Below are 27,042 nucleotides of genomic sequence, written 5' to 3'. Positions count from 1 at the left end.
GGAAAGCTGCAACAGTCTTCTGTGATTGGTTCAGCCGTCCCTGCCCCCACTAGTCCACTGCACAGGGGGCAACATTCCAGGGGGGGTTGGTAATCTCATCCTTCTATTGTTTCTGCCCCACTGGCTCTTTCAAAATAAATCAAATCAAATCAACCTTTATTTATATAGCACTTTTTCGACAACATATGTCACTCAAAGTGCTGTGCATAAAATACAATAAAATTTAAAAACAAGATGACAAGACAAACCGTGCGACAGCCCCCCCCCCCCGCAAATACACACACACACCCACACACACAAGTCAATAAATAAATAAATAAATGAATAAATAAATAAAAAAGTGATAAAATGATAGAATGTAGAGACTTGGCTTTGTCCTGAGGTGGGAAAACGATAGTTTGGGGACATGTCCACACCAGCGACCCCCCAACCCAAGTTCACGGAGTACACTACCACAGAACCCCCCAGATCTGATCAAAAGAGTCAGACCCAGGAGATCCCACTGCAGCGACCCCGCTCACTGAGAAGGGTCAGTCACCGATGTGGAGGATCCCTCAGAGGAAAACACTGGAGTGTAATAAAATGTAAAAGGAATAAAATTAAAATATATATAAAACAAAGACAAAAAAAAAAAAAAAAAAAATTACATAAACCTTAATAGGCATATGAAATAGTAAGAGCGACTTAAAAATTAATAGAATAAATAAATAAATGTATTTACATACACATATAAAACTAGTTAAAAAAATTAATAAATAATTAAAATATTTAAAAATAATAATAATAATAAATTGAAATAAAAAAAATTTAAAATCCTAAAATTCAACTAAAAGCTAAATTACAAAGGTAGGTCTTAAGCCTTCCTTTAAAAACATGAACAGTCTCTGCGGCCCTGAGGCTCTCTGGGAGGCTGTTCCACAGGCGAGGTCCGTAAAAACTGAATGAGGCCTTGTCGTATGTCTTTGTTCTAACTTTTGGAATAACCAAAAGGCCTGTATCAGAGGACCTCAGGGTCCACGAAGGCTCATACTTTAAAATCATGTCAGATAAATATGAAGGCCCGAGACCATAAAAACATTTGTAAACCAATAAAAGAACTTTAAAATCAATCCTGAATTACACAGGGAGCCAATGCAGCGATCTTAAAACTGGTGTAATGCGTTCCCGTCCCCTGGTCCTCGTCAGAACGTGTGCTGTTAAAGGCTTGTTGTAGCAGAAACCTGAATGGAACATCAGAATGGACTCAAAGTGCTGCTGGTTTCAAAGCCTCGTTCTCAACTTCCAGCTGAACACTTCATGAGTTTGAGCGTCTGTGACAAACTCTACAGTTGAACAACAGCAGTGAAAATCTCCATGGATGTCAACTGGGAGAGAATCAACACGAGATTTCCAAGAGTTTCTGCAGGAACTCATCACAAAGTCAGGAGCTGCAAGGCCTGATGGGAGATCTGTGATCCTATTGTGACATGAAGGAAACTCCTTCAAACAGGAAAGATTTCATCTGACACGATCACTTTGATGTTAACATGAAGATGGATCCCAGTGATTCAGCTGAAAAACATCCCATAATACTGTTCTAGAATGTTCTAGAGTGGTGTGGAGATTTCTAGTCTTTTCTGCGGTGAGAAAGCCAGATGTTTTCCAGATGCTGCATAAAAACCCTGTTTCATATCAACTCATCCACATCATGAAGGATCAACATGTTTGACTGAATTTACATGAAAAGAAAAGACGTCAAAGAAATCTGTCCAGACGGGAAAGACTGAATGAATCCAAGTTTTTACCAGATAGATAGAACTTTGTTTGATTTTCTAGCTCTGCTTTTCTCCAAAGATGAAGAACATCAAGAAATAACCAATAAATGCTGATCTGGAACATTCTGTCTGGGAGTCTGACTGACACTTTGACACTTTCTACATTCTGCTTTGATCCGGGTTTGAACCTGCTTTACTGCCACCACAACACATCCAATCCCAGCCCAGAACCTGAAGCTGGTTCTGAACATGAAGCCGGTCTTCAGGGACAGCAGGACTGATGAGTTAGTGATCTTCTCAGATGGACTTCAGACCCCTTAGAGCTGAAACTCTCACTTTTCTCTAGGAATCAGCTTCTTGTTGACGACACACTGCTGCAGTCAGGGGAACACACAAGAAACACACGCACAAAGACACACAAAGAGGGAGGAGCTTAGCTCAGGCATTGAAGTCATGGTTGAACTCTTCTGGGACTGATTTTAGACACAGAAAGCGCTCGTGTTGTAATCAATAACATGATTGGTCAGCTTTAGCATCAATGGAAACATCACATGGTCTTTCATTAAAGTCCATTTAGATCATAGTTACAGAAATAAGAACTGATCAGAAGACATGAATCAATGGAGATTCAGAAACATTCAGAATATTTCACTAGTCTGATTGGAATCACTCTATTCAATAGAAACCAGCAAGAAAATGTCGATTTTCTCTCCTAACCTCATTATTCATGTGAATTTATCAGCTGTAACCCATAATTCAGACAAATGGAGCCAGTAATTCCAGAATAATCCTCACATAGATGTTGTGTGTGGAGCCCGTTTTCCTTTAGATGATCCAGCTCTTGGTCCACTGAACCTCCAACCTTCTTCCATTTGTTCAGCTGCTGGACAGAACAAAGAAAAACAACCAGATGTTTTTGCTGAGTCAGGAAAATGCCTGTTGGAGCTCCAACATGATTGTTGACGGTGTTCCTCCTCTTTCTGCTGACGTCCTCATTTTCAGTTTCCTGATCAGACAAACTAAACTCTTTTCCAGGTTTGAACCATCACAAGAAGAAGAAACTTCCACCTTTGAGCCACATGCTCAGAGAATCCACTTCCAGAACAGCAGAGATTCCCGCCACATGTGACAGAGCATCCAGGTGATCTCCAACTACAGGACATCATCACCTGCCTGTGACAGTCACACCTCCATTCTAGATGCAGCCAATGACCTCTAGGCTGTTTGAGGCTCAGAACAACATGACAGCCAGGAAGACCATCCCTCCTCCTGACCACCAGCTGCTCTGTCTCACAATGGCTGCCATGAGGAAGACTCCATGAAGAGTTAACGCCCAGAGGTCTGCTGGACCAGACACCATTCCTGACAGAGTGATCAGAGAGTGCAGAGCAGCTGCTAGACGTCTGATGTCTGACAGGAAATCTTCTAGCAGATGTCAGCTCCATCCCATCAGACGTTAGCTGACAGACTGGCGGCCATGAGCTGGAACAGCAGTCAGGAACACAGTCAGAGGGTGGAGATGGGCTGCAGGTGAAGCAGGAGTCCCCGCCAGAAAAGACGCTCAGAACTCCTCCTCTTCTTCAGCTTTCTCAGGGATGAAGCAGAAAATGCTTTTTCCAGAAACATCCCTCCTGCCTCAACCCACTTGTGTCAAGTAGGAACTTCTGGAGCTGCTGACGTCAGCTGGTTTCCATGGCAACGGCTGATGAAGGACAGGAGTTTATGCGAGCTTCTTATGAGCTTCATCCTGCAGAAACATCAGCTGAAGAGAAGCAGCAGCCATGAAGGGACTGAGGACAGACGGACATCAAAGCAGAATCCAAGCAGCTCCTTCATCCTGATGAAGCTCCGCCCTCTGACCTCCATCAGTCATCTCCAGGCTCCGCCCCCAGTCTGCAGCAGCTTCATCTGCTGCCTCCATCCTCTCTCTGTGAGTCTCTGCAGAGTTTTTCTGCAGCTGCTGGTTTTTCTGCAGCAGCAGCATCAGAGCCAGAGAGCCAAAGAAAGTGGAAAGTCTGAGAAGGAAGCAGCTCTGAAGCTCTGCAGCTGACGGTGCAGCTTCAGGACTCATGAGGAGGAGCACACTGCAGCGCCTCCTCTTCCTCCTCCACCTTTCCTCTTCTGAATTTCCTCCTCTTCTTTATCTTCCTCCAATTCCAGCTGGACCTGGCTGTTCTCACAGATCATGTGGCCTAATGGACAAGGCGTCTGACTTCGGATCAGAAGACTGAGGGTTCAAATCCCTTCATGGTTGGAGGCAGATCTTCCAGAGACTCCCACAGTGAGACACCTGCTGGCTGTTCTTTGTAACTGCATCTGCAGCTTCTAGAAACGTCTTTGTTTCTGTTTTCATCTTTTCAAACAGTTTGTTTTCTTCACATGAAGCCTAAAGAAATGTCCTCAGAATGATGGAAACAGTTTTTCTGCAGCTTGAAGCTGTTCTGGAAGATTTTCTTCTTTAGTGCAGAGAAATCTCTCATTTGATGAGACGGAGGAACTGCAGCAACGTTTCCTGGAAAACCTCCACATTTCATTGAAACCATGTTGGAACTTTGTCCATGAGGTCACATGGTCTGGAAGAAGCCCCAGTTCCAGCTGACAGAGGTCTGGTTCTGATCCATCAGATCTCACTAGCAACAGAACCAAACCTTCACGTGTTGCAGCAACAGTTTCCATGTTTGGGAGGATCTTCTGAAGAACAGCTCAGTTCCAGATCACATCATGATGTTTGATGTTTTCTTCATTCCAGGAAATCATCTGTGTCTCCTTTGATCTGTGCTGAGTCAGCACTTTGACTTCTTTTCAACTTTAGATCCATCATTCAGAATCAAGGATTTATTGATAAATATGATTTATTTACAGAAAATAAAGAGTAAATGTATTTATCATCCAGCAGTGATTGTGGGGTTTGTAAATCTTTTATTTTGAAATTCCTCAAGGAAGACCATCATGGTGGGATTTCTAGATCTGCATGAACTCATCCTGAATCCAAAAGACACTGGAGCATCAAAGAATCCAACCCATCTCTGCCAACATGAGGCTCTTACTTTGAAAAGTCTCAGACTTCCTGCAGGGAAACAGGCTTTCTGCTGCTGCACTGACAGATGTGCACGAGCTTGAAAGAGCTTCCTGACTGAGGAGCTGCAGACTTTCTCCTGCAGAGCAGCAGCTGACTTCAGCGTCGTCATGGGAACACAGTCTGCTGCTGCTTCTGGAAACGTCTTCAAGGCTGTGGTGGGACTTGTTGGTCTGGAGGACAGATTCTCTGAGCAAATGCTGCTTCAGCTTCAAGCTTCAGCTCTTTTCTTCTGGCAGAGCTTAGAAGAAATGGAAACCTCCTTTGTTCTGACTGTTTGCTCCAAATCCCAGATTCAGGAATTCCTCCAAGAAGTTCAGCTCAGAGATCATCAGCAGAGAAAAGCCTGAAGTTCTGATGGAAAATGACAACAGAACATGATCAATATTATTGATCCACATGGAATCCAGAAGAAACTCTGAGGTGAAGACATGAAGACACAAGCTTCAGAGACATGAGGAGAAGTCAGAGTGGATTCATTCTGGACTTTCTTCTCACATCTTCTCTTCAGAACATCTTTGTCTTTGATCCTTCAAATCTTCTGAAATCTGATCATCCATGGATTGTTTTTGTGGGATCAGATCCAGAGTTGCTGAAAGTTCTGCTGCCCTCTGCTGGTCAAAGTGTCCAGACAGCAGAGAGGAGATTCTCTGGGATTCATTGGAGTCCAGATTCTCCTGGATGTGAACAGTCTCTGCTTCTGGAACAGAAGAGTCCTTCTCAGAGCAGCATTGAGGATCTGTTCTGTCCGGCTGAGAGCGCTCCCTGCTGGTAGGAGACAGAACCACATCAGCTGCTTTTCTTTGGCCGTTCAGAAACAGTCTGGAGACTCTAAAAAACCTCCACTTCCTGAAGCAAACGGATGCAGAGCATCATGTTTGATCCTCTTCCTTCAGAAACGGCTCCATTGTTCCATCGCTCAGCAGTTTGACTAAAGCAGCTGAGAGTCTTGATGCAAACAGACCTCAGCAGCTCATCCAGAACGCCATGACAGAAGCACATGCAGCAGCACGTGCACGCTCCCAGAGAACAGCAGCTGATCCAAGTCCTGACTTTGAGGTGAGACCTTTCTGTTCTGCTTGGACCACACTTCAACATGAACTTCATTTCCCATCATTCCATCTGTCAGGAGAGAACAGCTGCAATCAGCTTCCTTCAGGAATGACTGCAGGTAGAAGGATCTTTCATTCTTCAGCACCACCAGGACCCACATCCAGCCCATCAACAGCCAGAACATCAGTGACATCAGCGTCTGATCTTCATCATATCATCATCATCAAAGGACCACCTCTACGTTTTTACAATCTGATGGATTTCAGTCTTTCTGCAGCTTCTCATCAACTGGATTGTCAAATATTTTCATTTCCTGTTTTATGTTTTAAATGCTGAAGAAAAATCTTTCCAGTTTTAAAAAGATGAGACTAATAAAGTTATTGGAAAGACCCTGTTTGCTGCAGGACCTGTGCAGGTGCATTGTGGGTAATAATGTTCTGTTTGGGATATTTGCTGGATTCTGGATGTTGACAGTTGTGTTGGTCTTGATTGTTTACCGTTGTGGTTTGGATGTTTGTTGTTATTTGTAGCACAGCTGAGTAGGTTCTTCATAGACAACATGTTGCTCTGCCAATGTGCCTTTGGGCCAACTTGATTGGGCTGTTTGGAAGAATAATGAGGATAAATGAGAGCCTCCATCAGATCATGTTTCTGCTGTTTTTCAGAACTGCATCTGAACCTGAAAGCTGTCTGTCATATTTATGCAGCCTTTTTCAATAGAAACTGATCCAAACTGCAGATTCTATTGATTTCTCCATCAGATTTATGTCTAGGGGTGTAACGATACGCTAAAATCTCCATTCGGTTAAATTCAAAGTCTCATAGGGCTTGGTTTAGCTGTTCAACAATTCTGCCTGATATGAACTTCTATTTTATGAACTATTATTATATTGTTATTGTATGACTATTATGTGTTTGTGTGAGTTTTTATCTTCCACTATGAAGCAGCATGGCGTGTCCATTTGAATAGGATTTAGTGGCATCTAACCTAAGGTGTAACTTGGTGCTGCTGTTAGATGAGCACCCCAAGGGATTGTGGGATACCATTCCCTTTGCCTGTCTGGACGGATTGTTCCTGCTCTGTTCTTACCATCTTCCTTCATCTCAAGGTTTTTTTTTTTTTTTTTTTTTTTTTTTTTATTTATAGAACACAATACAAAACAATACCAGAACATTTACATAAAAAATTACAAAATATGGCGAATACTAAAGAGAATACTATAATTGGAAAGGAAGCAAAAAGAAGAAAAATTCTTATCAGTATGCAAACATAAACCTATTTATATTCATAATCATAGAGAAATCAGGGAAAAGAATAACATAAGAGAACAACAATTTCAGAGTTAGATAGTGTTGCAAAAAGCAGGGGGATACAAAATATAAATAAACTGTCTTAGACATCAGGAATATCACTCAGGGTGTCATAAATTGTTATGGCTTTAGGTGAGTCGATTAACTTTATGGATTTTAAGTATAAATTGACCTCATTATTAAAGAAGCTAAAGCTGGGCTGGCATTTCTGTAACCTATTTTTGTGTATAAAAAACTTGGCTAAACATAATACAGTATTGATACATACATTATTTACATTGTTGTGTATTGACAGGCCAAAGATTATGACTTCTTTGGAAAAGAAGTCCATGATGAATGGAAATTTATGTCTTAACCATTTGTAAACATCCAACCAAAACACTTGTACAACATCACACAGGAAAAATATGTGGTCGATGTCTTCAACAGCAGTTTGGCAGAAGGAACAGCTGTTGTCATCAATGTTGAAACGTAATCTAAGTAGTTCTTTGGAAGGATAGATATCATTCATAATCTTGAAGTGTGTTTCTTTAACTTTTGGGGGAATAGGAAGTTTCATGAAATCGGTTCTTAATTTAGTAACAACATTTTGTTCAAATTTCTGCAGTATATTATTTTTGTTTTGTCGACCAGGAAAAAACCTTTCAATGAACCAATTTCTGATAAATGAGTTATTACATTTTCTGTCCATTAGAGGGCATCCTTCAATTGACAATGTGGCTAACTGTGGTTTTATCCTTAAATGTGTCATTGTGTTCCTTGTTAGAAATACAAATTCTCGAGGAAGAGAATTGCGTACTTTTAAAAATTCTGAAATATGAGGATTAAAGTTATGTCTTAAACAAAATTGCTCATAATCTAATAAATTTCCCTCCATATCCATCAGATCAGACACCGACCAGACTCCTCTGTCAAACCATTCAGCACAAAACAAAGATTTGTTTCTGTGGAGGATGTATCTGTTGTTCCAAATGATATTTGAGTGTGGCGAGAAATTATGCACATACAAGATTTTCCAGTATAGTAGAATTTGTTTGTGGAACTCTGATAATGCTATAGGGAGCTTATTAATGTCAAAATCACTAATAAGCACCAACTTTAACCCGCCTAATTTGTTAAATAAATAATTTGGGATACAAAACCAGAAGGATTGGTTGTGTTTGATCCACGATTTCAACCAGTTTATTTTCAGGGTTCCGTTAAGACAGTCAAAATCAATAACTTTGAGACCCCCATCCTTAAATTCTTTGACCATATAGTTTTTTTTCATGTAATGAGGCTTGTTTCTCCAAATAAAGTTAAACGTCATTTGGTTGATGGATTTTATCATTTTGTTTGGGATGGCATTAGAGTAAGAGGGATAAATACATCTAGACAAACCCTCCATCTTTGTCAGATAGATCCGACCCAGCAGCGATATATCTCTTTGGAGCCACATATTCAACCTCGTCTTACATTCATCAAGTTTTTCACCCACATTCCTTGATTGGCTTATTTTTTGGTCTTTGTTGATATAGATGCCCAAGTATTTAATTTCTGATTTAATGGGGATATGATTGATTTCTTTTAAGGGTGTGTCATGAATAGCCAACAGTTCACATTTCTTTAAGTTTAAGTTTAACCCTGATGCTTTGGAAAAGTGTTTGACTTTTTCAATAGCTGCTTTAATTTGATACTCATCTTTTAAAAATAGTGTTGTGTCGTCTGCTAGCTGGCTAATAATGATTTCTGTGCCCAAGACATTTAACTTTTTGATTTCACTACAATTCTTAATATAAATGGCTAACATTTCAGTGGCTAATAAGAACAGATATGGAGAGATGGGACAACCTTGAGGGATTCCTACATCAACTTTGAAACTTGGGGTGGTGCCATTAGGAAGGATAACACAGCTATTGATATTCTGATATAGACCATAGATCAGGTTTTCTAAATTTAGTACCAAAACCAAGATTTTCCAGTGCAGTCATTATAAACGGATGCTCTCTGTCGGTTAAATAAGAAGACCTTGGCTGCAGACGACAAATTGGCGACTAACATCAATAGCCGGAACCGGAAGTCACGTCCCGTTCCCCCTTCTCCATTTAGGTTGCTCCTTTTCTGATAGTCACAGCATAATTTTGTTAATGAAAACTGCCACTTTCTGTTTTATTTGCCAGTAAAGTTAAAAAAAAAGCAATTTTCCCCCGCCATCGACTGTGAGCGACAGACAACACTCCAGACCAGCTGGTGGCGCTAAAGCACCATGACGCTGTTAGCCAAACAAAGAAGAAGAACAGCACGAGGCGCTAGCAGCGTTAGCTTGTTAGCAGGCTAGCATCGTTAGCTTGTGTTGAGAGGACGGTGGTGTTTTGTTGGGACGTTTGTGAGGTTTTTGGACAGAAAGGACGATACGTGGTTCGTGTGGGAACTCTCAGCATTTTCCAAAGTGTCGTAAATGAATGAAGAAGTGTTGAACGGAAAGACAACGTGGATTGCTGTGATTGTGAGACTAGCAGATGATCGATCGGAGCTGCAGTGAAGAGGACGGCGGTGTTTGTGGGAGTTGGAGCTGAAGATCGGAGCAGGAACCATGTCTTCCCTTCAGTCTCTGAGAGAGTTGATCAGCGAGCGACTAGCTGCTGCTGCTGAAGAAATCTGCAGACTCTGTGAAGGAACCATCGTCCAGTACGAGCAGGAGCTCTGTCGTCAGCGCAGACTGCTGGATGTCATCTGGAAACCACAGCTGCAGCTACACAACATAGGTATGTCACCTTCATCAAAAGAGACAGAGAAGACCTTTGGGATTCATGCTTTTCTTTTTGGGGACCCGTCTGTCACTCAGTGGTGGTTCTACACTAACTTACTCCCGGGCGAGTTACCTTCCCCGCGCACACACAAATTTGATGACTTCCTTTTGTGTTCTCTATCTTTATTTGTCCATTTTACAGAAAATATATAAATTCATATACTCTTATTACAGGGATGTCAAACTTAGTTGCACAAGGGGCCTAAATCCAAAACATGCTTATTTAGGTTTCAGGCCGAAAAAGATATACATTTGCTGAAAACACTAAAACTGAACTGAAAATGAATAAAAACAGGAATATTAATCCAGAATAAATCAAGTTAAACCTTAAATAATATAACATTTTGTTCTCCATAAGAATATATTCTGTCAAAATTATACAAATATTAACAGGCTGCAAAACAAACAAAGCCTGGCAATATGATCACTTTTAGGTTTTATAAAACATAAAAAACTAAATCAAAGAACTCATCAGTGGGATTACTTCAAAATGTTTGACATTTTCCCAATTCTTTTTTGCAACACCAACAGTAAAAATCCTCCAAAAGCCTCAAACATTCATTAACAAATGATCTATAGTTTATTTATGATCTCATTAAGTGCAGCTGTTTTCCTGCTTTACCTGCTGTCTTTATGACAAAAACTGTCACCAACTAAACCTAAACCACAGGCAGATGTAAAAAATACATTTATATGTAAAATAAAGAGAGGTCATAAAATGTCTTCAATATTTATTAAAGAATGACGTTATTAGAATGAGCTGAGTCACCTAAAGGCACGCCATGATGGCACGCTGCCTGTGCCCACGACCCCTCCCCTTTTCCTTTTTAAAGGCAGGACCGTGCCTGTCTGCCTTCGCGCTGCACGTGGCACGTGGCTCCCTTTACACAAACAGGCGCGCGCTTTCAGAAGGACACACCCTTATTCTACAACAGAAGTTTCCGTCTCGTGAGGAAATACGACAAATTTACTGCTTTCTAATTATTAATTTCCATTGTATTTATTTCTATTACAAGCTGCGTGCGTTCCTAAGTGCGCGACACGGCAGCCCACCGGAGGATTTTGTGTTGGGGGGGGGGTTACTGTCCTCCTTCAATCCGTAACACAAAACATGAACGCGCACTGTTAGATTTCCATGAAAATCACTACATGTTTGGTTTGTGAACTATTTTTTGCAGCGTAACGTTACGTGTCTGTATAAACAAAGGCGGAGCCTCCTGCCCCGCGTTCTTCATGGGTGTTAACCGCGACACCGCGCCCCCTGGTGGTTCATCACCGCGGTGATGAAAAATTCGACACCGTCACAGCTCTAATGGCATCTATATTTATTGTTTCCATTAGTCTCTCCTTGTCCTCCAGACTCCTCAGATATTTTCTCCAATGATCACAGAGTTAATTGCTGCTTGAAAAAAACCAAAAGTCCTGGAAACAAATAAAACGCTCCTTGTTGTGTTTGTGTCCCTGCAGTTCTCCCCCAGCATTGGATGACTGAAGAGAAAGATCTCTGCAACCAGCAGAGGAACTTCAGAGTGGAACAGGAGGAACCAGAACCTCCACAGACCAAAGAGAAGCTGCAGAGTTTTAATGTAACTGATAGTCAGGATGAAGAAGGAAACCAACATGAAGAATCAACATCAACTACAGATGAAGAGACGGACCCACAGAACAGAGATCAGAGGAAGAGGAGGGACAGAAGTCATGTCCAAAGTGTGGACAGCTCTCACATGTCAGCAGGTCAGTGTGACTCTGATCTTCATCTCCACACTATCGGTATGTTCACTTCAACAACGGTTCTATCTTGAGCTTCAAACTCTCCAAACATGCAGTCCATCAACAGCGTGTCCTGGAAGAGTCTCTTCTGTCCCTTCCAGTTGAAAAGACAGAAGACATTGTTGGTCAGTGCAGCCGACAACATTCTTCAAATCACATGATCTTAGTTAGTCCCTTCAGCTAACGACAAACAGGAAACCTTAACAGATCAAAGAGAAAATTGTTAGCAGATAAAAAAGTACAATCTGTTTTGTCGTCTGTGGTTCTAAGTTTGTAGTTCAGTTCTTTTCAGCAGATTTCTCTGTCAAACCCAAAATCCATCTAAACCTCTTTGATGTCTCCATGTCTCCAATTCCAGACATTCAGACAGATTCTATTTCCAAAACTACATTTCAAGCTAAAACCCAAAGACAGGGTCCTGCTCATGGATCTGCAGACAGAAAAGATTCAAACCTGAACACATCAGTGAAAAACTGCTTAGTGTCAGAATTGTTCTCAATCTTTTCTGGACTGATTCTTCCTCCAGATGTAGGGCTGCAGCTATCGATTCTTTTTGTAATCGATTAATCCAGCACTTAATCGATCGATTAATCGAGTACTCGGATAAAATGATTTGTGTGTGTTTTGAACAGCTATCGATTCTTTTTGTAATCGATTAATCTAGCACTTAATCGATCGATTAATCGAGTACTCGGATAAAATGATTTGTGTGTGTTTTGAACGACCAAAACAAATAATGCATAACAAAAATGATGTGGTTGTAAAATGAACAAGCATTTGATTTTAAAGATCCGCTCTGATGCAAATGTTACTTTTGGTGTTTTTAAGTTGGTCTTGAGAAATGGCGGAGCTAGAACATTTTGTATGGGGGGGGGGACAGAAGACTTTGAAAGGGGTGGTACAACACCAAAGTGGAAGGCCATTAAAAATAAAAGAATCAGAAAAACATATTTTTATCATTGTTTATATTTCGTGTAAAAATAATGCTTTTGTTATTTTTGCAATGCTTAAAGAAGCCTCGCAGTCCGCCGAAAGGCGAGCCACCGCCTGTCCCAGCCCCTGCCTCTCGGCGCCCCCTCGATGCTCTTAATAATAATAATGGATTGGATTTATCTGCGCTTTTCAAGACACCCAAAGCGCTTACATTCTGTCCATTATTCATTCACTCCTCATTTATACTTGGTGATGGTAAGCTACTGTTGTAGCCACAGCTGCCCTGGGGCAGACTGACAGAGGCGCGGCTGCCAGTTCTCGCCTACGGCCCCTCTGACCATCACCGGGATCATTCATACACATCCACACACCAGTGGAGCAACACTGGAGGCAAGGAGGGTGAAGTGTCTTGCCCAAGGACACAACAACGTTTTGGCTGGTGGGAGCGGGGATCGAACCGCCAACCCTTCGATCATTGGACGACCCGCTCGTTAGCTGAGTGTCCCGCGGGGTCCGAAGCGTTTCCTTTGAAAAAATTAGTGTTCAAATCAGGCCCGGTCGCCTGAATACCGCAGCTAGGGGCTCTCTCCGCCCGCCGAGGCGGCCCATGCTGGTCGCCGCGGAGGGGGCGCGGAGCGGCTGACGCCGCCACTCGCTCGCTGCCGATGGCACGCGCGGGTCCCGCGCCTAAGGCGTCGGTTCCAGCGGTCACGCAGATGTCTTCGTTCAGATGCTGAATCATGGAAATGTGCTGTTGTGTATGCCAGCTCAATTTTGCAGTAGAAACACTGCACTTTGTTCTCTTCTTTATTAAGATCCCACACTTTTGACAATTTCTGCCGTTTATTTATAGATACATTCTCCGCCATCGTGCCAACAAAATTCAAAAGGTCCGTGTGAATAAACGGTCCGTGTGACACAATCAAATCCCTGCGCCGCGCGTATAGTGCGCGTCATAGGAATTTAATGAGGCTTCGAGGCAGAGTTTTTGCCTCGAGGAATTTTTGTAATCGAGTAACTCGAGGAATCGTTTCAGCCCTACTCCAGTGCAGCTTCATCTTCATCAAACTGCTCCTCATTGGTGGGTGGAATCACAACAGGGAGGTTTTTCTGTGTCCAGTTCAGCTCCATGAATGTTCAGGCTGTTTAATGTCAGTGATTTCAGTTTAGAAAAACTGCATCTCTGCTGAGATTTGCTTCACTTCCATAAGAACCTCAGCATCATCAGGATCATTTTGTTGATGGTTTGTCTGTTGAATGACATTTCATACTCATAGCTTCAGTGGAGATCAAGAGTTTGGAACCTTTAACACTAAAAGAACCATTTGATCCAGTTTCTTCCAGACCAAAACCCAACAAGAACCACAAAGTTCCACTTCACTGTTTAACAAAATACTTTATATTTCAGTTTTTCTGGCTGTTAAGACAATCATTTATAAAATGTTGCTTTAAAATATTTCCAAAAAAATGAATTATGACAGTGATATCAAAACTGTCATGAGATTAATTCATTGTGTGATTAATCAATCATTACCTGTTATTAAGTAATTTAATGAATCTATTTTTAATCTAACCTAATAGTTGCTGTGAAAAGCCGGATTTTGAGGTATTTTTATTGAAATCTGTGACATTGTGGTGAAGAAAAAGATCTTAATACAGTCCCTGACAAAAGTCTTGTCACTCATCCATTTTGTAGAAACAAAAGCGTATAACCTCACTTTTAATGAATCCATTGGTTTTAGAAATGTCTCATATGAAAGCTAAATCCCTCACGAATTATGTTTAATATACTAAAATAAAATTGCTTCACTGAAGAAAGATTGATCATTTCATGAACACAGAAAGGTCACATTTGGCATGGACCCAAGATTCACCCAGAAAAGAGTTAAGTTTGGTGGCAGAAAAATCATGGTCTGGGGTTACATCCAGTATGGGGGTGTGCCAAACATTTGCAGGGTGGAAGGCAATATCAATAGCCTAAAATATCAAGAAGTATTAGCTACCTCTTACATTCCCAACCATAAAAGGGGTCAAATTCTGCAGCAGGATGGTGCTCCATCGCATACTTCCATCTCTACATCAAAGTTCCTCAAGGCGAATAAAGATCAAGGTGCTCCAGGACTGGCCAGCCCAGTCACCATACATGAACATCATTGAGCATGTCTGGTGTAGAATGAAAGAGGAAGCATGGAAGACGAAACCAAAGAATCTTGATGAACTCTGGGAGGCATGGAAGACTGCTTTCTTTGCTATTCCTGATGACTTCATCCATAAATTGTATGAATCATTGTCAAACCGCATGGATGCTGTCCTTCAAGCTCATGGAAGTCATACAAGATATTTAATATGGATCTCACAGTAGCACTACTTAATTCACTGATGTTATGCAACATATTTTTGTTTTTGAAGTAAATTATTTATTAAATTTTCACATTACTCTGTAGGCGACAAAACTTTTGTCTTGCCAAAATGTGACCTGTGTTAATTAAATAATCAATCTTTCTTCAGTGAAGCAATTTTATTTTAGTATTTTGAACATCATTTGGGAGGGTTTTAGCTTTCATATGAGACATTTCTAAAACCAATGGATTCATTAAAAATGAGGTTATATGCTTTTGTTTCTACAAAATGAATAAGCAACAAGACTTTTGTCAGGGACTCTATAGCATAATACATCAATTCTTTACCACCAATACTAAGTAATCTGGGAAATATCAAAACAAGCATACAAATAAAATTAAACATTGTAAACATTCTTTTTTTAAGGTAGTGTGGGTCCATGGAGGGAATCACCGTAGCTGAGAGATGCGTTCTACTTAGGATTTCGTAGCGCACGCTAATTAAAATGCCTGAAAACCGGAGTTTTCCACCACCGGATAAGGTTGCATGTCCGCGGCTATGAATACACCGCGCGCGTAATTGCATTTGCACGAGTTGAGTTGCTTGGAAGTTTAATTCCAAATGAAGATGGAAGACTAGTTTGTGTAGTTGTTGGTTTACAGATAAATCTATGTTTTTGTGGTGCCTGAGCTGCCAGAACCATGCTTTGGGGCAGTGTGTGAACTGGTGTCCTGGCAGAGCTCGTAACGCCAGCTCACACAGGGGCTTTGGGGCAGTCTGTGAGCTTTTCAAAGCAGAAATGCCGCTCAGTCTTTAGAAACCATTCAAAAAATCACGTGGATTTGTGTTTCAAGTCGTCTCCCCAGGCTGATGTTATTCCCACATATTTAAGTGAAGCCATGATGTGGATTGCTGCATTTCCCGCATGGATTTTAGGTTTATCAAACAAGGCTAATGTTGTTAGAACGTGTTAGCCCAATTCTAACCCTGGCTTCTTCCGGCTCCGTTCCACCACATAAAAAGTACTGACCACATGGATTAAGAATAAAATGATGAGCAAACAGGTGCCTCGTAATAACCATATCAATTATAAAAGCACGTTTAGAAGATTATCTTGTATATTACCAAGCTGCCAGTAATGTACTGTGTGGCAGTTTGGCGTGTTTAGCGGGACTCATTTCTGTTTCCAATATATTTTTAACACTACTGTGTATGTGCGAATAATTTATTCCGACTGAAAGTGTGGCCCATGTGAATGTTTATTCTAAACGGAAAAAGTTTTTCTGGGCACATGTACACGGTTGAATTTTAATCCGAACATGGATTCGATCAAAATATTTTGCACACGTAACCGCGACTACTGTTGAGTGTGAAGCAGATCACAGAATGAGTTAATAGAATTTATTAACAACACACAAAGTCCTCAAAACATAAAAAGGGTCTCTTTTTGTGTTTCTGCAGTCCTCCCCCAGCATTGGGTGACTGAAAATGAAGATCTCTGCAACCGACAAAGGAACTATGGAGTTGAACTAGAAAAAGCGGACCGTCCGCATTATAAAGAGGAACTGGAGGAACCAGAACCATCACCGATCAAAGAGGAGCAAGAAGGGTTCTACAACAGTCAGCTTGATCTGAAGCAGGAAACTGATACCGTGATGGAGATTCCTACTTATGAGGAAGATGAAAACAGTGAAGCAGATCTAAACAACCAACAGAGGAACTTCAGAGTGGAACAGGAGGAACCAGAACCTCTACAGAACCAAGAGGAACAGGAGGAGCCAGAACCACCACAGATTCAAGAGGAACCAGAACCTCCACAGATTAAAGAAGAACCAGGGGAACTCTGCATCAGTCAGGATGAAGATCAGCTTGATCTGAAGCAGGAGACTGATACCTTGATGGAGATTCCTACTTATGAGGAAGATGAGAAGAGTGAAGCAGATCAAAACAATCAGCAGAGCTTTAATGTAACTGATAGTCAGGATGAAGAAGGAAACCAACATGAAGAATCAACATCAACTATAGCTGAAGAGACAGAATCAACATCAACTACAGATGCAGAGAAAGACCGACAGAACAGAGATCAGAGGAAGAGGAAGAAAAAAAGTTGTCTCCAATGTGTGTACACTTCTCACATGTCAGAAAGAGAGTGTGACTCTCATGGTAGTAGAAAGGGTGATTTGGTTAAGAAACGCAAAGAGTCTTCAAAACAGAGAATACTTTCCTCTTTCGAGTCTGGCGAAAACTCAAGAATGGCTAACAAACCTTTTAATGTAAGATTTCAAACAGGAGAGAAGCAATTTTCATGTAAAGAATGTGATGAAAGTTTTAGTCAATTATCAGATTTCCAAAAACACATGAGTACTCACACAGGAGGAAAGCCTTTTTCTTGTATAGAATGTGCTAAACGTTTTAGTGATATATCTAGTCTCAAAACACACATAAGTACTCACACAGGAGGAAATCCTTTTTCTTGTATAGAATGTGCTAAATGTTTTAGGGATATATCTAGTCTCAAAACACACATGAGAACTCACACAGGAGAAAAGCCTTTTCTCGTAAAGAATGTGATCAAAGTTTTAGTCAATTATCAGATTTCCCAACACACGCGAGTACTCACACAGGAGGAAAGCCCTTTTCTTGTATAGAATGTGCTAAACGTTTTAGTGATATATCTAGTCTCAAAACACACATAAGTACTCACACAGGAGAAAATCCTTTTTCTTGTATAGAATGTGCTAAACGTTTTAGTGATATATCTAGTCTCAAAACAAACATGAAAACTCACACAGGAGAAAAGCCCTTTTCTTGTAAAGAATGTTAAAAAAAGTTTTAGTGAACCATCTCATCTTAAAAAACACATGAAAACTCACACGAGAGAAAAACATTTTAGCAAAGGATTTATTAAAAACTTTAAACTTCGGAAAACGATCCTATCCTAAAACTATCCTAGGCATTTTAACATTGGGGGTTGGGTCATTTAGACCAGGGTTGGGCGATGTCCCTTAAATTTGCCGTTGACAATGTTTGCTGTCAACCATCGGGATGGACGATGACATCGTCGGGGGGGGGGGGGGGGGGGGGGTATTTTTACATTTTTCGTTCTTATATAACTGCTATTCGTTATTTTATTTTTTTTTAATTTTATTTCCCAACTAATGACTAATCCGTGATGATCCAGTATAAACTAAGGGAAGTGACTTTAACAAAAAAAGTAACAAACAAAACAGAAAAGAAGTAGTCCGCTCCCGCACTTAATTAGTAAAGTGGGCCGGCGGAGCGCGGACTTCCAGCCTTGTGTTTGATTGGAAGGGGGGGGGGTACAATGAGTATAACACACATACCGCTCATTATAAGGTATAATGAGCGGTATGTGTGGGAGATTTAGGACTGCGATCCGTCCCGCAGCTCTAGGGGTACTAGCTACGGAACTCAGAACCGGGTCTAAAAGTGTGTGTCTGAGCACAGCTCGGATCGTCAGCACACACAGCGGTTTAAGCTTCAAAGCAGAAATGTCGCTCAGTCCTTAGAAAACATTCAAACAATCACGTGGATTTGTGTTTCCAGTCGTGTCCCGACTAAAATAAAGGCTGATGTTATTCACACATGTTGCAGCGCCACCCAAAGCTAATGTTGTTAGCCCCTGTTAGCATACTGCTAATCCTGGCTTCGTTCAGAAAAAGCACTGACCACACGGATTAAAATTCAAATGATGAGCGAACAGGTGTTTCATAAGAACCGTAAAATTATTAAAAGCACGTTTAGAAGATCATCTCGTATTTTACCGAGCTGACATGTCAATGTATATAGCCGCTCGGGTTCCGCTGTTTATAATCATTTTGTATTGAATTGTTACATTCAATGAAGTTTGAAAAAAAAAAAGCCGCTTGGCGGAATCTATATCCTTCAAACCCTACTGCGCGTGTGCGAATGATTTATTCTGACGGAAAGTGTGACTTTAGTGAACGTTTTTATATTCTGAAAACATTTTTCTGGGCCCATGTACCCGGATGGATTCTAATCCGACCATTGATCCCATCAAGATATTTTGTACATGTAACCGCGGCTTATGGGGTCGACTCGTAACGTGGCGGGGGCGTGGCATCAAGATGGTGGTCTTTCCATCGGGATGTCAGTCACCCATCACGATGGATGATGATATCGTCCATCGGCACAACCCTAATCTAGACCCACTAGACAAGGGGTGGGCAATTACATTGACGTGTTCTCCCTATCATGACAAATGTGGATAAAGGTGGAAAGATTTCATGTAATCACAAATCAATCTGTTTTTATTGGCCCGCAGCAAATTTTGAAAATATAATTGAATATGGGCCGCACATGGCGCTTGAGCTCAACTCTGTTGCACTTCTCAGTTTCAACACTAGTTGGAGTCGGTCACAGAAAGGTGTGTTGCAGAGTGGGTGTGTGCTGAGCGGGCGTGCCACGAGAGAGAGGGGGAGGAGCGCTGCAGGTGGAGATGGGTGTGTGAGCACGGAGGGGAGGTGTGGGGGGACGATATATTGTGTTCGGAGGACGGAGAATTTTAATAATAACATTCTGAACTGGGAAAAAGTATTTCCTTTATGTAAAAAAGAACTTGTTGTTTTGTTTTTGGATTTTTTTTTTGTTCATAGCTGCATATTTTGTCACAGAGTGTAATTGTAAAATAAAGCTTTTTAAATTGTGTGCGTTTAATGTTAAAATAGTCCTCGTTGGTCACCCATAAGCCCTTTTTTTTGGTCTACTTTTCTGAGAAAACAGGACTTCGACCCTTTATAATCTACAAAATTGTGCACTCTGCCAGTCAACCACACTAACAGCTACTTATGTAAAGATCTGCTGGCTTCAGCTGCTCAATAAACTCCATTCTGAACTGCCTGGTTGGAATGAGGTTTCATTGTCTGAGTGAATGTTTCATTTTGATGTGCACTTGTTTTATGTGGCACAGATCAGCATCACTGCTCCACTCAGAGCAATGTTCTTCACATTATAGGTGAGTTAGAAATACACAGCAGAGCTCCAGACTAACTTTCTTCACTAGGAGCACAGTGGCCCCCAACTGAAAATTTTAGGGGCACAACCAGAAAATTAGGGGCGCATACCGTAAATCAACATGCTAACCAAATCTACAAATTTCCACTGTATTACTAATAAATACTTTAATAATAGATGCAGAAATTACAATGTGCCGTTTCAAATTCAGTGTCACATTTTAATCTGCACTTTTGAAGATGCAACAAGAAGGTAAACTGACAAAAGCATCGCTGTCATGACAGTACAAATAAGTAAAGAAAACAGATGGAAATGTATGTTGTGTGTTTGAGATTACCCAGGTGGACTCAACGCTGCACAGATCACCAGGGGCCTGTTTCAGAAAGGAGGTTAAGTGTAAACTCTGAGTGCATTAACCCTGAAATCAGGGAAACCCTGGGTTTTCTGTTTCAGAATGGGAGGTTTGTTAAACCAGAGAAAGCAGAGTAAGTCAAACCCGTTTCTGAAAGAGAGGTAACTTTTACTCGGAGTCAGTGTCCATGGTTACTTATGCTGTGAACCTAACCTGGTCGGGAGCAGGTTTTATTCTCCAAACTCAAAGTTTCTGCCGGTCCCCTCCCCTTTTTAAAGACGAAGCGGTATGTTTCGCTTTAACCTTCATTGCCCAAATTTCCGTCACACAGAGACGGTCTAAGTGACAAGAATGGCTTGTCCTTTTTTGGAGGACCCAATAGACGAGGAGGCTGCATTAATTCGTAGAGAATTATATTTACCTCGTACGAGGATTTTGAGAAGACTCGATTTTTTGTCATTTCCCCATACGTTTTTGTTTGAGCGTTACCGTTTTTCGTTGCAGTCAATTACATATACAAAATGAAAACAACATTAGATATGTATTGCTATGTAGATGTTTCATATGTCAAATATTGTCAACAAAGCCTACATCCATGACATTCTCAAATTTGACCTAATTGAATTATGTTTTTATACTTCATTTTTAGCTGCTGCCATGTTCTTTTAATTCCTGCAGGATAGCATCTACATGAAAATGAAATCAGGGACATTGAATTAGATTAATGTAACAATTACTTTTTGGAAACACAATTTGCTAGCACTGCTTACTTTCTTAATCCCATATAAACCTATACCACTTGATCAATACAAGGGTAGTGTTGCAGCGTGTGTGTGCTGAGCGGGGTGCGAGCCACGAGAGACAAGGGGAGGGGCGAGTGCAGGTGCAGATGGGGGGGGGGGGGGTGAGCACGGAGCGGAGGTGTGTGCGTGGTATATATTGTGTGTTCGGAGGACGGAGCACTTAGTTAAATAAAGAGAAGGTGTCATTCCCAGAATAACTGTTTTGGAGTCATTCTTAATCCGCTCTGGAGGTTGAGGGTTTCCAACGGGAAGTGAACCCCGAAGGAGAATTCCCTTCGGCCCTGAAGGAAATCTCCCCTGCGCTTCTGACCACGGTCGGAAAGAAGTCCTCGCGAAGCGAAAGGTTCAACAGTAGACAAAAGTTCACTTTTAAAAACACAATTGCATGTATTAATATTAAACTGACCAATGTTTGCAAGAGGGGAAGGTTAACTAAAAAGTCCTCTAAACATTACTGACGTTAAATGCATTTCCCCTCCAGATTGGTTCTGTACACTATGCAGCATTTCATGCAATTACACCAGGAATAACACTTCAAAAGTACACCTAAATATCGCCATTTTTTATTTCACAACTTACGCTATTTAAAAAGTTATTACAGTCAATATTTTATAACAATGATTTAAATGCAAACTTACGCATTAACTTGAACAGCTATGTTTTCCCACGCTAACTGTCTCTGTTTTGCAGATGCAGCGGTGTTGCTTTTCTTCTGGTATATGTGCTCATATTCACTGTAACTCTGCAGCAGCACGTCAAGTTCAGCTGGCGAAAAATACGTAGACCTCTTTTTTTCACGGTTGCCATGGTGACTCGTGATATCTGCGCACCATTGATAATGGCTTCTTATAGTCGCGGTGCGCATGCTTAACTCCGAATCAGTCCACTCAGAGTTGATTGACCTAACTCGGATCAGCTTCTCTGAAACAGAAAACTCAGAGTTGTTAATCTCTCAATTGACCAACTCAGAGTTCAAGTTCAACCTCAGAGTTGGTTGAACCTCCTTTCTGAAACAGGCCCCTGGTGTGTGACGTATATTTTTGTTTTTGCTCCAACATCACCTGTCAATCAAAAAAATAATATCACGAGAAAGGGGTGGGAGCAAGACCCCAACCTGAGCGAACACAGCTGGAAATTTAGTACTGCACTGACTGAAAGCTGCCCTGGTGACTACAAAACAATGCATTATGGGACATGTGTCCTGATGGTTTTTATAGTTCAGTGATCAATCAAAATAATTTAAAATACCAATTGGTTAAAAAAAGGCTACATACATTACAAAACATACAAGACCTTGTAGACTATGGCACACTTGCCGCAGGTCGGAAGAATGAATCAATAGTTCGCTTACTCATAGCTCAGACGCACCCCCCCCCCCCCCCCCCCAGGCATCACGCGAGTGTGTGCTCACGTTTCATGAGTATGTGCTCGAGTGTGTGTGTCTGCCTGCGTGCGTGTGGGCTCGCGTCTCATTGATTATTTCATTGATCATTGACGTGCCCCTTCTACGTTAAATGTATTAAAAATACGGAGGGTGGGGTAGGCAAATTTAATGGTAGCACATGTGCGACTGGATGTAAAATTTAGTCGCACACTCTCTAATTTTGGTAGCAAAATGCGACCAATTGGTCGCAGTCTGGAGCCCTGCACAGTAATCATGTGTCAATATGTCACTTCTTGTGTGCGGCCCGGACCTTTGTCCATTTTTCTGTATTTGGCCCTCACCAAAAATACTGTGGACACCCCTGCTTTAATCCAATGTCTTGGAGGACTCTAACCTCCAGTATATTCTCGGACTTTAACCCCTGATCAGGGGTTGACATAGCCCAGAAATTTGCACTGGCCCACAGGGCCAGTAGTTTTTGAAACTTACTGGCCCTGCCTGAAAGTTACTGGCCCGACACCGCGCATAGCGGGACCCGCCGCTCCGCAGGTGCTTGCAACTTTAGGGGGGTCCGGGGGCATGCCCCCCCGGAAACTTTTAATATGGTGCAATTTGGTGCATTCTGGTGACATCACTTATTTCTACACTTTTCAATGACTGAAAATAGACCATATCAACTTAAATCTGCTCTAGTCTGTTTCAGATGTTTTGAAGAGAGCACTGCAGTGTAGTAGGTAACACTAGTTCAGAAGTTTTCATGGTGCTTCTAACGGCAAATATCGCAATAAATCATAAACCTTAAATGTGTTAAAACAATCTAATGGCAGCTTGAACCATTTAACGAATCAAATAAATCCCTTAATGCATTTGACCAATCGGATGGACGCCTTCACATTGTTGACCAATCAGATGGAGCCCTGTTATGTTAGATGTTTGTAACCTATGTCAACGTGGGTCATTTGGAGTATAATCTTTAAACTGGGAATGGTTATCTGGTTATTTTGCTGTTTGTTTATATACCGCAAATTATATCGTTATCGCAATTTTAATCTCTGATATCGCATATCGCGAGTTTTCTTCATATTGTGCAGGTCTAACTGAGATCATTCAGCTAACTAGAAATACTTACTGCTTACAGTGTTGTAAAGAAAAACAAAATTAGGTAGTTTAACATTCTACTGCATTTGAGTCTGAGATTCAGGTATTTGGAGTTGCCTTTAATTCTTTGACATTCAGCTTAAAGCTTAGTGCATACAGTTTCATCTTCAATGCATTCATTAAATATCTTGCTGTCCATACTACTAATTATACCCACTACTCCATCCAACATATTCCTATCTATTCCTGCCATGTCTTCCACATCTCTGACATGCTTCAGTCTCTCTTCAGTGACGGTGTCGGATTTATAATCAAATGTAATAATAACCCACTGGCTTGTGCCTTCGTTGTTACTGTTTAACATTGTTTTGTATTGAATTGTTACATTCAATAAAGTTTGGAAAAAAAAAGTAGTGAGCGCGTGCCGCGTGGTGCTCGGCAGTGAAAGCCGAGCGCGCGCAGGCGGGAGAGAAGGAGAAGTGATCAAAGGTTTCCCATAGAAACCCTTGAAGTCTGAACACAGGACTAGCAGAAAAACTAAATTATGAAGACGAGGTAAATCTACACGTTTTCGCAAAATTTACTTTATTGAAAAAGGTGAAGAATATATAAAACGTTAAATATTTTAGTGGCCCGAGCGGACAAGTGTAAAGTAAAGTCTTGTGGTCCGCACTGCTCGAAAAACAGGACCGGGCCAGCGGACAAATGGCTATGTCGAGCCCTGCATTTTATTTACTTTTTTGATCTGACTGCCTTGAGGTTCTGCTTTTTGTTACTGTTGCAAAGTTACATTTACTTTTTAGATCCTTAATTACTGTTATGCTGTTCAAATTTGCAGTTACTTGTTTAAAGTTGCAAAGTTACATTTACTTTTTAGTTACTTTAGTTACTTAATTAAATTAAATAAATGAAAAATTAAATTACTGAGATCATTTAGCTTTTGACTAGAAATACTTACTGCTTACAGTGTTGTAAAGAAAAACAAAATTAAGTACTTTGACATTATACTGCATTTGAGTCTGAGATTCAGGTTTTGGAGTTGCCTTTGATTCTTTGAATTTCAGCTTAAAGCTTAGTGCAGGGGTGCTCACACTTTTTTGCCGTGTGAGCTACTTTTGAATCGATAATGTCTTGAAGATCTACCTGTAATATATATATAAATATATATATTAATTAAATACTATTAGTAAATGTTTCTTAGTTATGTTTATTAGTTACTTGTTTCTTTGAACATTGTTGTTTATATACTGATGATTAAGAACTGCACAGTAAGATTACACAAAGATACTTTTGTATTAACAGATTAGGCGTTTTATTACAAAGACAGAAAGCAGCGACTATCATTTGTCATGCTCTGTAAACCGTGCAATGGAGGGAGCATCATGACATTTCCAAAGCGCTGCTGGCTCCGTACGAAGCTCGTGGCATGTAAAAAACAGCTTCCTTAATGCGCTTGTATTTATCGGGCGAGAACTGCAGAGTCGATAGCAGGAGGAGACACATGGGGGGGGCTTCATTAAACACTCCGGTTGTCCGTTGTCAGTGAGGATTTTGATTGGGTGGTGGATTTTTAAGAAGTACTTTTTATTTATTTATTTTTTATCTTTTCTGGCCCGCGATCTACACTCATGTCCTTGAAGATCGACCGGTCGATCGCGATAGACGTAATGACCACCCCTGATACACGTTTTCGTAAAATATACTTTATTGAAAAAGGTGAAAAATATATTACCCGTTAGATATTTTAGTGGCCCGAGCGGACAAGTGTAAAATAAAGTCTTGTGGTCCGTACTGCTCGAGAGAGCTGGACCGGGCCAGTGGACAAATGGCTATGTCGAGCCCTGCTTAATCCTGTCTGATAAAAGCTAGGAACCGGATAATGATAAATCATGTAAAAAATGGTTACGGTAGAACAGGGGTGGGATTATATAAGTTCGCTTCCTTCCATTCCCTTTAAAGCAATATTTATTACTATGTCTAATTATCCTAAGTTTAATTAGTTATTGTATGAATCTATAACTGATGATTGTATTGTTTTTGTGTATTATTTCTATTTGATTTCAAATCCAATCAAATTGTTTTTTTTCTTCTTCGTTGCACCTGTCTCTCATCTATGAACGTTTAACTTGTCATTTTTTATGCAGCATCTTTGGCTCATTTTCTCATTTTGATTCGCTGGTTCGGAAACGACGATCTTCGTGTCGTTTCCACCGCATTCTCAGCTGTCTGGTTTTGCTCCACCCTTCCTCCATTGGTGCCAGCTGGAGTGTGGACGGCCACCCCGCTCTATGTTCCCCAGAGAGTCGAACCCTAACCTTCAGGGAACTAACATCAGAATCCCTTGTGAATGTGTCAGCTTTGTACGCGGCCTCGTCTTTTTAATCTAACAGATATTTAGTTGTTCTCTCTCTCTGGTTGGTTTGGGGGTTTATGGCTGGTTTGTGGGGGCTTTGTGTTGGGCTATTTCCAGGGCACCTTTTTTTTTACTTTTCGAGTGGCCACTCGGACGTTTTCTTGTTTGACGCAGTTACAGTGGTAGACAAAATTGTTGGTACCCCTCAGAAAGAAAGTCCACGACGTTCACTGAAATGACTTGAAACGTTCAAAAGTAAGAATAAATTAAAATGAATTGAAAATGTAATCTTCAAAATCAGCCATTACTTTTGCGTTGTTGATTAACAGAATTATATAAAAAAAACTAATGAAATAGGAATGGACAAAAATGATGGGACCATAACTTAATATTTTGTTGCACAACCTTTTGAGGCAATCACTGCAATGAAACGGTTTCTGTATTTGTCAATGAGCCTTCTGCACCTGTCCACAGGTATTTTGGCCCACTCCTCATGAGCAAACTGCTCCAGTTCTCTCAGGTTTGACGGGTGTCTTCTCCAAATGGCATGTTTCAGCTCCTTCTGCTTTTCTCTTAGCCATTCTTGTGGTTTTTTGGCTGTGTGTTTATGATCGTTGTCCTGTTGGAAGACCCATGACCTGCGACTGAGACCAAGCTTTCTGACACTAAGCAGCACAATTCTATTCAGAATGCCTTGATAATGTTGAGATTTCATTTGACGTTACACAACTTCAAGACACCCTGTGCCAGATGCAGCAAAGCAGCCCCAAAACAGAACTGAGCCTCATGTTTCACAGTGTTCTTTTCCTTGTGTGCTTCATTTTGGAGTCTACCAATGTGAGGAAGCTGGTTATTCTAAATAGGACTGCAAATAAGAAAGGTTAGGTTCGTACCCTACAGTTTCCTTGCACACAAAAATGAATTAATAATGACTCATAGAAAAAACTCATCTTCAGTGGAAGTTTACTCCGTACAAGCAGCACAAATCAGGCTGTACGAAGGGTTACAGACGAAGTGAACAGAATGCATTCA

The 27,042-nt window shown here is 41.0% G+C and overlaps 2 protein-coding genes and 1 non-coding gene across 4 annotated transcripts in view; all 3 read left to right on the top strand.

Annotated features, from left to right (window-relative positions):
• The window catches only part of LOC144986910 (uncharacterized), an 85,645-nt gene that overhangs the window by 40,795 nt on the left and 17,808 nt on the right, over window positions 1-27,042 (top strand). The gene's annotated exons all lie outside the window — the stretch shown is intronic.
• trnar-ucg (transfer RNA arginine (anticodon UCG)) lies at window positions 3,936-4,008 on the top strand. The gene has a single exon. It is a non-coding gene; the product is annotated as a tRNA-Arg (tRNA).
• LOC144987463 (uncharacterized) lies at window positions 9,247-18,091 on the top strand. 2 transcript variants are annotated; one of them, XM_078936920.1, is made up of 4 exons: window positions 9,250-9,591; window positions 9,690-9,938; window positions 11,450-11,716; window positions 16,487-18,091. In XM_078936920.1, exons 2-4 carry the CDS (start codon window positions 9,767-9,769, stop codon window positions 17,671-17,673), a joined length of 1,626 nt encoding a protein of 541 aa, XP_078793046.1. In that variant the 5' UTR covers window positions 9,250-9,591; window positions 9,690-9,766; the 3' UTR covers window positions 17,674-18,091. The 2 variants fall into 2 exon arrangements, 1 of the variants encoding a protein (XP_078793046.1); XR_013651363.1 differs by lacking the exon at window positions 11,450-11,716 and having other exon boundaries at window positions 9,247-9,938; window positions 16,487-17,117.

This window comes from Oryzias latipes, chromosome 2, assembly GCF_053564925.1.
Source record: "Oryzias latipes strain Hd-rR chromosome 2, Olatipes_Hd-rR_3.1".
Classification (NCBI taxonomy): domain Eukaryota; kingdom Metazoa; phylum Chordata; class Actinopteri; order Beloniformes; family Adrianichthyidae; genus Oryzias; species Oryzias latipes.
The sequence above is the reverse complement of the archived record's forward strand: the minus strand, read 5'-3'. Positions and strand labels throughout refer to the sequence as shown.

Coding starts and splice junctions, on each gene's coding strand:
- LOC144987463 (XM_078936920.1), top strand. CDS start 9,767: ATGTCTTCCCTTCAGTCTCTGAGAGAGTTGATCAGCGAGCGACTAGCT. Junction 9,939..11,449: donor GCTGCAGCTACACAACATAG/GTATGTCACCTT, acceptor GTGTCCCTGCAG/TTCTCCCCCAGCATTGGATG. Junction 11,717..16,486: donor CAGCTCTCACATGTCAGCAG/GTCAGTGTGACT, acceptor GTGTTTCTGCAG/TCCTCCCCCAGCATTGGGTG.